Consider the following 13,583-nt stretch of genomic DNA (forward strand, 5'->3'; position numbering starts at 1 on the left):
ACACATCACACACACACACACACACACACACACACACACACACACACATCTATACACACCCGCGCGTATGAAAAGGTTCTGGGAAAAAAATTATCCCCTCCGCGCGCGCTCATCCCTTTTCCGTCGCGGTGATGTTCGGTCCTCCGCCACACAATGGGTACCTACGCGCGGGACGCACTGACAAAAAAAAATTCCGTCTGCCCCGTACGAGGGCCGAGTCGAATCCGCAGCTGCTGCCCCCGACCGTTGTGTGGACCCGATTCTTCTTCTTTTTTTCCCCGTTTTTATTTTTTTTTTCCTTCTTTTCACGCGAACAACTCGTATAATGTAGTGTGTATGTGGCACAGTTATTGTACGCGCCGCGTAACAACACACGCCGCCGCGGTTCTGTGTTGACGTTATACTTGATTAATTTTTCGAGACTTTTTTTTTTTTTACTGAACTAACTAGCGGATGAAAAAAAAAACGATAGTTTCTCGTCCCTCTTTTTTACACGTGTCCGATACACTCGGATTTTGATGACGGCGATAACGACAAACGACGACGATGACGACGATTATGATAGCTCGCATTATATACACGCTGCAGTTCTTGCACGGTGCCACAGAGTAGATCCTCGACAAGTCCCAAGGGCAGAGAGGGGATGGAAAAAACATTTTGAATATTTAAATACATACACGCGTCTCACTTTTATCTGTCGGTGGGCACATAATGTGGAGTAATTTTATGTGCTATATACCTTATACCGGTGTTTATGAAATAATTTCTATTCATAATAAATATTTTAAGTTTTGATCACTACAGTGGATTTTATTTACTTAGATCTTTTTTTTTTTACTTTTAGTGGGGTCGTCCCCCTCCTATAAAACCATTAATGGTTGCGCGGCGTATGGATGACAAAACGCTATGATATATTATAAATTAAAATATGTACACTGTAATTTTTTTGTTACAGAACCGCAAGAACATTGACTTGATCCGTTTAACGTTTACAACCTAAAACGGTCAAACGATTAACACAAATAAAAATTGTGTGTGGGTTAGAGTTTTTTTATATGGTTAGAGCTTTGCTAAACTATGAATTCACATTAAGATCCAGAACACCACGCTGTTTTTCGTCTTAACAATATAATATGCGAATCAATATTCCAAGTATAATGATAATGAATTTTGATTTAAAATGGCGTAAGATAAACACGTTTTAGTACGTATGACATTTAAGATAAATGGCCCATTGATTGTAAATTTGTAAATGCAATCGTAACTTGTATAATATGATTCAAGATCAGATTGATCATTGATCAAGATAAATAAATACCAATCCATGATAAATGTATACAATTCAATATTGTAATTTATAAGCATTTGAAAATACAGTGGATTTTATAGTTTATACCGATTATTTAATATTGTCCTACCTAGGTACCTAGGTATCTATACTAAAGTCTTCGTTTAGTATTAATATAATAATGGTAGCTTGCTATAATACTATTAAAATACTGATAATAACAAAAAATATATATCATTTATAATATCTCATATCTTTAAGTTTAAATAAAAATAATATATGTTGATAAAAAATTACTAAAATACAATTTCTGATAACACATTGTCTTACATATTATTATTCCGCATTGTGGACACAGACCTTTATTATTTTAACAAACATATAAAATATATACAGGACAAAATAATTATTAGAAAAAACTATAACTCTATGCTTTATGTGTAATTTTATATAATAATAAGTAAAATATTCTACATTGTTTACGGTGTTACAGATAAACAAATATAATAATAATGATATTATACATGGTATATATAGACTTTGAGAGGGTATCATATATTTTCGAAAGACACAACCAAACTATTAAAACTAATCCTTTTTATTTTTAAAATATAGTTATCATTGACCATTTAATATAATGTATGTGCTTTTCACGTAACTTATGTACAATGTATGTATAATTTATGTACCTATATATTATAAAAATAATATTATCCTATGTAAGTTGAACTTATTAATTTTATTTTCATTAAACTAAAGCATAATTGTAAAATATTATATTTATTTTATTTATTATATTATATTATATTGTTTATAATTAAATGATTTAATATCACGCTTTAAGAATAATATTAAAAACAATATTATAATATTTTTAGTAATCACTCATCAATAACATTTTTTTAAAGGTCTGTTTGGATGAATAAAATATTATATCTCAGTTCACCTTGTTCAGTTTAAAAATTAAAAAGTACTTCAGTTAACAATAACAACAACTTCAATGATTCACTGGAAATTATAATAATTTAAAAAACAGATATTATTAACTTTATTATAAAAACTAACTACATACATTAGATATTTCTTTTTAATATTTTACTAAAAGAAGTCACTATTTTTACTTAAGTTTATATTAAGTACCAATTCATATAAAAATATATTTTCTTATAATATTTGTTTATTTTTTTTATTGTTTAAACTTTATAATACATTTTTTTAAATCTTATCTAGCCTTTTGCTTTAAATTTTAGCATACAAAATAAATACATTTTTAACAAAAAGTTTTAACAAAACATTTTAATGTGATTAACAATAGTTTACTGGTTTAAACTAATAAATATTATTTAACAATTCTTGAATAATAATGATGATATTATATTTCTGTTGATTAATCAGCTACACTACCCATTTTTAAACATGGTGCGAACATTGACAACTGAAATAAAAATATAATTATGTATATTTATTATGGTAATAAATGATAAATAAAAAATAATAAAAATAAAAATAATGTTTCATAAATATTTATATATTATATTAGTTATTTATTTAAGGTCTTAAATTGTAAGCTATATCATCGAATTATTCAATGATATTAAATATTTATAATTATAAACTTAAAAATACAATGTTGTTTTAAATTAATACCAATAGTTAAACTTAAATTATTCTGTTAAGGTATCTAAAAATATGATTTACTTTAACTAAACTGGTATGTTATGTAAGCTAAACATTGATTTTTTAAATTTAAAATGGTTCATGGTAATTTACATTAGTATTAAAATTATATTTAATGTTTTGTTTCAAATTTAACACTTTAGACAGTCAGTATTTTACAACTCAAAAAACAAAATAAGAAATCGTATTGAACGACTACATAAAAAAAAAAATATACATAAATATAAAAAAGTCAATTGCAAAACCTTTGGGAGCAGTAATAAATAATGCATGCTATAGGATTGAGATTCAAGAAAATAACATTTATCTCATCCGAACAATTTACATTTTTATGTAATTCATAGAAATTCTAATGTCATACAATTTTAATTAAGTATTTTAAAATGTAATCTATATGATAACACAATAATTAAATTAAAATTAAAAAATATTAAATATTCACTTCAAATTATAAAAAAATAATAATATGATAGTAACATTTTTTTTTATTATTTGACGTTTCACTTGAAAGGAATACTTTTTTTTTAAAGAAGCACCTTATAATAAATAAAATAATATTTAATAGCACCTCAACGCGGACTTCTTAAAATACACTCAAGTTCGAATGGAACACAAAATATGTCACAATCTTGACCCCGCACTTGTATATAATCTCGATTAGTTAAAATACAATCTATATTTAATCAATTTTATTAAACAAACTAAATATGTATAACTTTAATAGAAAAAAAAAATGTTTTGTAATCTAAAATAGGATTTAGTACGATTTTTATAATACGATAACTAACTAGACATAAGATATAATCTTAATTTTTCTTTAAGTTCTTTATGTTTCTTATTTTATTTTATAAAATATTATCATACATGAGTAGAAACGAGAAGCTCATAATTGTCAGGTTTTATAAGTTTTCCTTTTAAAATTTAGTATCGATTAGGTAGTTTTAATCTGCATGTACTCGTTAAAAAAAAAAAAAGAGGCATAACTGTTTTTCTTATTATTATCCATTTTACCGAGAGGAAGGTGCCATGGTGGAACGACGAGATCAAAAACGCAATAAAAATTAAAAATAAAGCCCTCAATAAATACAAAAAAACAAAAAATCAAATTGATTACATTAATTTAAAAAAACATAGGGCAGCAACTAAATTTATTATCAAATCAAGCAAAAAAAAGTCATGGGAACATTTCATTAACAATATAAATGAAGAAACAGACACCAAACTCATATGGAATAAAATACACTCACTAAAAGGACTTAAACGTAACCATAAAATAAACCTAATTGATGAAAACAACAATAAGCTAATAACAAATCCATTTGATGTCTCTAACAAATTAGGACAGTACTTTCATTCAAACAGTAATGACACATATTACAGTCCAAACTTTATCAAACTCAAACACGAAAAAGAAAATATACCTATTATCAATATTGTTGACCACAATAATGAAAATCAATTTCAAATTAACTCAAAGATAACAAGGGATGAGATAGCACACACACTAAAAAAATGTAAAAGTATAAGCCCAGGGCCAGACAGAATCCCATTTATTTTCATACAATATTTTGGTCCTAAAATGGTTTCTATTATACGTTGGTAAAGTGGTTAAAAACATCAATTATTTCAAGTAACCTGTGGTTTATGCATTTCTGAGAATTTCGTATATTTTTGTATGATTTTTTCTTCTTCCGGTTTTGGTTCAATATTTGTATACATGATGTCGGAAAACATATCTTGTACATCTTCAGGCAAAAATCTAAAAACCGTAATTCAATATTATGTCAAATTGTATTTTAGATTTTAATCGTAGCGATGAATGCATTGGTTTTATAAAAATATGAATGTGTGTACTTTTTTTGTGTTAATATGCACAATAAGTAGTCTAAAAACTTTGATTTTCAACTTTGAGGGTAGTTTTTTATAGAGAATTTTATATAATTAATACTTAAACTAGATAAAATTAAAAATTTGCAGTATTTTTTTATAATCGGAAAAACAAACAAAAAAAATTAAAAAAATTAAAAATGTATTCATTAAAAAAATGAGGGAATTTTTATGTAAATCCAATATTATTATTAAATCAATTGTTTTGTAGCAACTTTAATAAATATTATTAATTTATTGTTATTATATGTAGATTGATTTTATGATATTACCTACCTATTTATGTCATTGACTTATTTACATTGTTTTACGGTAGATGGCATTAATTTAAAAATTAATAATAATATAATAATAAGGTATACATATATATTATATAATACTTATATAAGTATTAATATTATGATAAATGCAATGTTTTAAGCAATAATTAAATCAATTTACTACAATACCAATGATAATATAAATTACTTTCAAAATCATATGAAATGTATTTAGTGATTTAGACTGAAATACTATTTTTGTTCAGAATTATTTTTCGTATACACGACGTATATTATTAAATTTAAATTTAACACCCAGAATAGTGATCTACTCGACTCTTAGTGAACAGCAGAGCGGTATCAACTTGCCCAACATTTGATCATAATATTATGTTGAGTGTAAACACTAAAATACAGGCGCGGATTCAGGCTATGGGTACTCGGGCAGTGGGGACCCTATTGTCTAAACCACCAACAAAATAAAGTTATATTATAAATTATATTAATAATATCGGTGCTTTCCGCTATTGTCGTAGAACTATTGGTAGTTGGTTATCGATACTCGATAATGATAATTATTAAATCGCTATTCGCGATTAATTGTTATATTATTATTTTATAAGAAATTAATGTTATTTTAAGGTTAACATTTAATAAATACTGATGTTTGAAAAAAAGTTAGCTTTAATAAATTAAATAGAAAGTAGAAAGGTGTAACATTTTTTTTTTCGAGCACCCCCTGTTAAAATTTCCTGGATCCGCGAATAGTTATAGACATGTCTGTTGTTCACATCAGATTTTTACACTCTATTTATATTATATAATATATCTTATTTTGTTGTGCCTATTTTAAATATTTATAAACCTTTATAGTTTCTCCCTTCTAGGAAAAACATAAGATTATTAATATGTCTTATGACAGGCTATAAAACATAATATTGATCTTATGTCTTGATCTCGAGGTTATTTATTTATATCAATAAGTTAATTGTAAGTAATGTTTTATGATAGGAAAAGTACGTAATATAATACAATTTTGTTTGTAAATGTTATACGTTAGAAATGTTTAAATTTAGAAACATGTCAATACATTTGTTTTTACCTCACAAAATAATAAAATACTAGGACATTGCAAAAACGTTGAATTTTTTAGTTACACAATTTTTTTTTTGACTACCAAATTAAATACATACTAATGTCAACACTATAATGTGTAACGAATTCAATAATTTATTGATTTTAATATGTTAGTATAATGGTTCTTTTTACTTTATCATTTGCATCGAGTAAAAGTAATAATCAGGAACTGTAAAAACTCGTTCATTACGTAATATTCCATCGATAATCAATGCACAAGCATTTTCAATTGGTAATTCTGGAAGTCTAAATAGTAAAAATTATTTATTAATACATTTGGCGTGATTGATAAAATTTTACTAGATCTACCTTAATATTCGTCTTTTAGATTTGTCTGGACAGTTTGCGATAAAATATGGACAAACCGTTGTAGTAATTACGTCTGATTTCATTAATTTAAGTTCTCCAGTTAAACTTTCCATCATACCTGTCACAAAAAAATAACTACTAATAAGCTACAAGTGCAATAAAAATAGCAATATATCTTTATTACGTCTGTTTAAATTTCAGATATTATAAAAAAAAATTCAAAAATATTCATTATTATCTTTAATTTTTTTTTTATACCACCTAAATCATTATATTTTATTTTATTGAAATAAAAAAATAAAGCAACTTTCTTGTTTTAACAATTATTATCTATGACCTCTTTTTAAAATATAATATAAAACCAATATAACACGTGTTTACCATTTAAAGCATGTTTTGTCGCTGAATAAGCAAAAAGTAAAGGCTGCCCTTTTAATGACGTAAGCGATGATATTGTTACAATATGGCCACTGTTCCTTTCCAACATCGATGGAAGTATTTCCCTGATTACCTGTAAAAACAATACCTAAGTTAACAGTGAACGTGTTCAGTTTCCATACATCTTGATATTCAGTAAACAAAACGATAATATTTGTTTTCCATTCAAGATTTTATTTTTCACGTAAACAATAATCTTTCCATGACGTCCTGAGTAAACAATTTTTCAAACTCTGGCCAAGAGAAACAAAAATTAAATAAGTGCAGTCATACTCGCAAACTAATACCTATATAAATATTAGTAAATTATAGATGTACGTACCCAAATTTGTCCCAGTAAATTTGTGTTCACTATTTCCGATATAGTGTCGTCAGCTTCCGGATTGACAGATAATGTCGTCTCGATCACGGCGGAATTGTTAACAAGAATGTCTACGGGGCCCATTTGATCTCTCACAGCCGCGTGCATCATCATTACCTGCTTCTTGTCAGTAATATTCACTTTAAATCCTATCGCTTTGCCGCCTTCCGCCTTAATCCGATCGACCGTTTCATTATTGCCCACTTCGTCTTTATCAACGCACACAATTTTCGCTCCCAACCTATGAAATTGCATGGCCAGTTCACGGCCGTTTCCCCGGGCAGTCCCTGTAATCTAGAACGTAAATTATAGGCACTGCTACTTAGTATTATTATTTATTTCTGAATACATTGAGTAACAACATCGTCACAAATGAGAGTATCATAATATTATATGAAATAACACAAAATTAACTATTAAGCGTGTTTAGAAACGATAGAAAGTGCACATTATGAAATTGTTAACAGTTAATACTTGTAGTATAGATTATTTTTTATTAAAATTCAGGAATTAAATGTGACAAATCTTTCATTTATAATAATGGCATAATAATTTTGGTTATAAAATAAAAATATAACTATTTTTTTAAATATAATATGTAAGTATAACGTGTATTATTGTTGCTTATTAAAATCAAATACAAAATAAACTATATAAAAAAAATGGATAAATTTCTTTCTAAGGTGGTTGTGTTTATTAGCGATTTTTTTGATATTAAATTTAAACTCGATGAAATAATACCAGTTTCAAGAAAGAGGATATTTAATTTATCATATCAAAACAAAACGTAGTTCAGCACTGATTTTTTTTTTTATAATTGAAAATTTATTTTATTTCACATTTGAGGTATTTGTTATAATGTACAGTTATTTTTTACAATGATAGTGATTTTTATATTTTATATATTATAATGTGAGATATTGATAATATTTACATACCAAAATTAATTTTCCTTCGACATTTTTTGGTTCCGGTGGAAAATAAACATACGAAATTGTTGTTCCAATAACTCTCGGAATGCTGAATATTACAGCCAATAGCATTTCAAAAATAAATGTTATTGGTTCCGCAGGTATATTGTACTCATCAAAAAAAAAACTTAAAAATGTTAAAACAAAACCCATATTATATTCAGTTTAGTTTTAAAACAAATATCCCGAAAAAATGAGCCAATGTCACAACACCCGAGCTATTATACTAAAACTGAGATGACGAGACTTATCACAAACTGAATTTTGCCACGTTGTTGTTCGGTTTGTAAAAATGAATTAATATACAAAAATAAACATATAATTTCCAATTAAAACGGTAAATTTATAGTTTTTTTTTCTCTTTTTTTAAAAAAGTTTTAATCAAAAATATTTCCACTCTTATAACAATTAAAAACTTGGTGAAACATTTTATTTTTATTATTTGTAGTTGTATAGTTAATTTGTTGTCACAGTAAAAATGTATATGCAATGAATACAGTGCACTATGTTAACATTTTGAGAATAGTAAATTTAATATTCCAACACCAAATCGTTATACCTCATCATACATATTATACACTGCGTTAGGATGATATTATGGTAATTTGAATTTATTTAAAAACTTATTTATGCGTGCCAACAAGCACTGAACATATTATGATGCTGTTCGTTGAAAAAAAAAATTAAATAGAGAATACGTACGTGATTTTTTAGTGATTGTCATCTCATCTGGCCCAGAAAAATATATTGATCTTCTATTTTTTATTGGTTGTTAGTAGATTTAGGCGGTAAATTACAAAGTCAAAAAATGTTCAGTACTTAAAAAAAAAAAAAAAAAAACACATAGGAAATGGGAATATTTAAAACTAATTTTTGAAAGAATAATTACCTATGTATTAAAATGTTTCTTAAATATTTAGGTAAACATTTACTGGACATGATAGAATTTTCTTAATATTTTTTTTTTTTTTTGGACTATACTTATTATATCTATTAACAGTTATTTTTAAAGACAAATTATCACTAAAAAATAATAAATTTAGATGTAAAATAAATATTGGTTATCAGTCATTATGGTATTGTTAAATACGAATAGGTACCTATTCAGTTATTTATAAAATGTCTTTAACCTTAATATATTTTCAATATTTATTTATTGTTAATTATATATATTTTTTGAATAATAACTTAGTATTATTATACTTAAACAAAAAGCAAAAATCAAAGTACATAACGTGGAAGTACTGTCAACTGGCCTGTTTGGTACATTCTAAATTAGAAATTCCTTTCTGAGCTCGTCGTACGAGTACCATAGCAATGACGTCATGATGGTATAAATACGTAGGTGTTTTACGTAAATCTGGATAGTTGATTTAATTAAAGCTATGCAACAATAATATTATATGATATTATAATAATATAAATATTATATTAGCTTATATTTAAATAAAAAAGTATAGTAACTAGTTCAAACTTTACATTATATAAATAAATATATATCAAATATATTTACGTTTTATTAAATATGAATAATGTGTTCAATAGATTAAAAATATATGGAATAAAAATAGTTTTTTGGATTTTACCTAGAAATTTTAACAATGATAATTTTGATTTAAGTTGCTTTTTAATTTTTCATTAAATATAAACGCTATGGGTATTATGATAAATTATGAATTAAATCATCATTTAACTGATCTCAATTATAACTTAAGATTTGGTAAAATGTAATCGATTATGTGAATCCGTTTCTTACATCAAAGAATTGAAAACTTGAACTTTTAATTTGCATTTTTTTTGTGTTTTTAAACATTTTTTATAATTTTAAAGTCATTTTGTTATTTTTTTGGTGCATATTTTATACGTTATATGAATTTTTAGTTTTAAATTAATTGGTAGTTCAAAATTTTAACTCATGAACTTTTATTCAAAAAATGTATCATTTGTCGATAGTTATATTCATGGTTATATCATTGTTCAGTGTAACGCTCATAATTTAACAAGCAAAATAATTTAATGTGGAATTAGTTTTGATTAAGCATTAACTTAATTATACATTTCGTTATTATTAGAATGAATAATTCAACTCAAAAGTGATGCTTTTCATCGGTCAATATATGTATTATTTTTTATAAAATTATTACTTGTAGAACATCATTGTTAGATATTTGTGGTATAAAAAAATCATTTAATTACATAACATATAACAATAATCATTGCATTCAAATAAAAAGTCCATGCAAAAACTGCAATGGATCTATTGTTTGACAGTAAACATTAAGAGGACGTGTTGTCTCCGTAATACTAATGTAAAATATAGAAGATACGTTTCCAGCGAAATCCATTTTATGCTATTAACTTAAATATATGGGCAATTTATCAAACTTAAAGGTAAGAATATTATCTAGAGCATTATGTAGGGTTTTATTGATAGATAAAAAACTTAAAAACACAATAAATAAACAAAAATATAAACTTATACGGGTATTGTTTGATACTACAATAAACAATAAATTCAAGGAGAAGGATGAGTAAATCGATTATTTTTGTGGAGAAGGAGGTCGTTGACAATGCGATGGAATAATATGTTCGATACTCGTTACTGCATCCATGACATCGTTAATGCATTAAATACATCTCATAGATAGACTGGAATTACCATTGAATGTCGTCTGGTTTCAAGGTGTTTTGACATATTACCAAGAACAATATAATGTCTGGTTGTCAAACGAGATCAAAACCATACTATCAGTAATCATTTTGTTCTATGGCTTTTCAATGGTTCACTATACTTACTAATATTGTTGATACAATTTTAATTATACTTATTCGAAGTAATCATATTATATAGTTGTTTTTTGAATTATAATAAAATTTCAATTTATTATTTGTAAAATTCAAACATTAAAAATGTGAACATTTAATCAAGTTATAAAAATAATGAATTTAAAAATTAATTAGGGGAATGAAACTGTATTTGTCAAATCAAGAAAGTACCATGACAAATAAAAACAACAAAAATAAGTGAGAAATATAGAATTTGTGGTGATGGTCATTACAGAGAGTGCGAGCAAAATGGTCAGTTTGATCAAATTATAAGGTTCTTAATACAAATTATTAAAACGTCATGTGTGTAAAACATTTTTGTCTGACGATAGCTGTCAGCTGATATACTTATATTGCAATGGGTTTTATAAACATAAATAAATTACACAATTTTAAGAAAGATAGAAAACGAACTCGTTTTTATATTAAATGTCAAATAAGTAATAGATAATAAAATTGTTTTAGTTGTATCAACAAATATAATGTTATAAGTTGTTTACACTACTGATTATTGTTTTATAACAAAGTTAAAAATATGCGTTGGTTGATTTAAAAAAAAAAAGCGAAGTACAATCGGTAGTTGAACTAATTTTATTACTTTCCGTTGGCTATCAAAATACAATACAAAATCTAAATACAGCCATGATAATCATATCAATAAAATTATATTTAAAATAGCCATTAACAATTGAAATCCACAAATGATATATCAATATCAATATAACTGTGTCGCGTCGTATTATAATAAAATTGTCATACGAATAAATAATCAATCGCATTATAATAATAATATATCATTATATCGTGTTATTAACCTTACAATTTTTAAACCTGTATTTTAGCTTTATTTTTTGATTTTTAGCTCATAGCATTTTATTGTATGATATTTTACAATAAATTGTATGTAATAACTGAATTTAGATAGTGATTTGTTTAAGACTACTGACTAGTATATTTATCAACTATCGTTTAAATAAAGTACACTCAGCAAATAACCTCGTGGTTAAGGCCAACAACATGTTAACGTATGATATTATTACTCAAGCCATTACAAAATATATACACAAGAATAATTAACATTGATTTTGTAGATACTAATTGGATCATTTGTTATTAAACTAAATTTGTGTATGGCCATATTAATAATTGTAAAAATAAAAAAAAATGAAATGAAAGATTGAAATTGAAATAAAATATATTACAATTTATACAATATATAGCACATATTATTATAATTTGGTGTAAATGAATTGTCTTTTAATGACAAATAATATATTATATTATATTTATTTGTATAAAGATTTATAGATAAAAAGAGGGCTAGTGGGTATCGCTCTGCTTTATAGTAGAGATGGAGAGTAGGTCACTGGTCAGATGTGTTAAATTTTAATCCAATGACGGGTATCATTGTATACGAAAAACGATTCTGAACGGAAATTATTTGTCAGTCAATGATAATTAGTTGGATATATTAGATTATTACCTATATTGAAATTGTAATATATCGTTATTTTACGCGATTTCGTAAAAAATTAAATTGCATACGCTCATAAAATGTTTTCTATATTGATGCTGTTAATAATATATTTATGAATTTTCAATTTCAAAATTCCTTGCAAATTTTCGTGATTTTGATATATATCGAAAACATTTGAACTTTAAATGCTTATAAACAAAATTTGTGACTAACGATTTTTGATTTTTTTTTTACTGCGATAAGTACAATTTATAATAAACCTTGTGTTAAATTTTTTTGGATAGCCAAATTTTTTTTATCAGCATTTTAATAAAAAAAACTTAGAAAAATCGAAAATTTCAATTGTCTATAAGTAGCTTAAAAATATTTTGAAAATTTAATCGTAAATAGATAACCATAATATAAACATTTGGTGAAAATTTCAAGTATTTAAAATGATTCGTTTTTGAGTTAAAGCAAAATCAAAAAATCGATTTTGTCGAAAAGTGGTTATGCGTAAAAATTCCCGTTTTTCCGTTATTTTTTCAGGGTTTTTCCCGACGCTTTTGAAAACTACTGGACATTTTTTACTTTTAACCCCCCAAAGTCCCAACAAGATGAATTTTCCTATTCAAAGAGGGGCTGAAGTCAAAAATCGAAGCATTATTACTACTCTAAAACGTGATGACAGACACAAAAAAAAAAAAAATAAATAAAAAAACACACACATCATTGTAAAATCAATACATTCATCACTCCGTTCAGAATCTAAAATGTTAACAGCTACGTAATGATGAAAAATTAATTAATCCACATAACCATTTACAATAATACTAAATATTTAATGTAACACATGAATTAGTTTTTAGTTTTGAATTTAAAAAAGGTTTTCTTTTGATACGCTAATCTCTTAAAATCAGTCGGTATGTCATTTTCGTGATTAATAAGATTAACTTCCAATGCACCCCGATAT

At 25.5% G+C, this 13,583-nt stretch overlaps 1 protein-coding gene across 1 annotated transcript; it reads right to left on the minus strand.

The window, feature by feature from the left end:
- Positions 1 to 2,318: 2,318 nt before the first annotated feature.
- Positions 2,319 to 8,850, minus strand: LOC132922682 (17-beta-hydroxysteroid dehydrogenase 13-like). The gene is made up of 7 exons (XM_060986327.1): positions 8,296 to 8,850; positions 7,319 to 7,651; positions 6,940 to 7,069; positions 6,559 to 6,676; positions 6,382 to 6,495; positions 4,601 to 4,724; positions 2,319 to 2,723 (listed from the first exon to the last, which is right to left on the minus strand). Exons 1-7 carry the CDS (start codon positions 8,479 to 8,481, stop codon positions 2,676 to 2,678), a joined length of 1,053 nt encoding a protein of 350 aa, XP_060842310.1. The 5' UTR covers positions 8,482 to 8,850; the 3' UTR covers positions 2,319 to 2,675.
- Between the last annotated feature and the right edge of the window lie 4,733 nt (positions 8,851 to 13,583).

Source organism: Rhopalosiphum padi, chromosome 2 (genome assembly GCF_020882245.1).
Source record: "Rhopalosiphum padi isolate XX-2018 chromosome 2, ASM2088224v1, whole genome shotgun sequence".
NCBI classification, from domain to species: domain Eukaryota; kingdom Metazoa; phylum Arthropoda; class Insecta; order Hemiptera; family Aphididae; genus Rhopalosiphum; species Rhopalosiphum padi.

Coding starts and splice junctions, on each gene's coding strand:
- LOC132922682 (XM_060986327.1), bottom strand. CDS start 8,481: ATGGGTTTTGTTTTAACATTTTTAAGTTTTTTTTTTGATGAGTACAAT. Junction 7,652..8,295: donor TCGAAGGAAAATTAATTTTG/GTATGTAAATAT, acceptor TTTACGTTCTAG/ATTACAGGGACTGCCCGGGG. Junction 2,724..4,600: donor CAGAAATGCATAAACCACAG/GTTACTTGAAAT, acceptor TTTTTATTTCAG/TTGTCAATGTTCGCACCATG.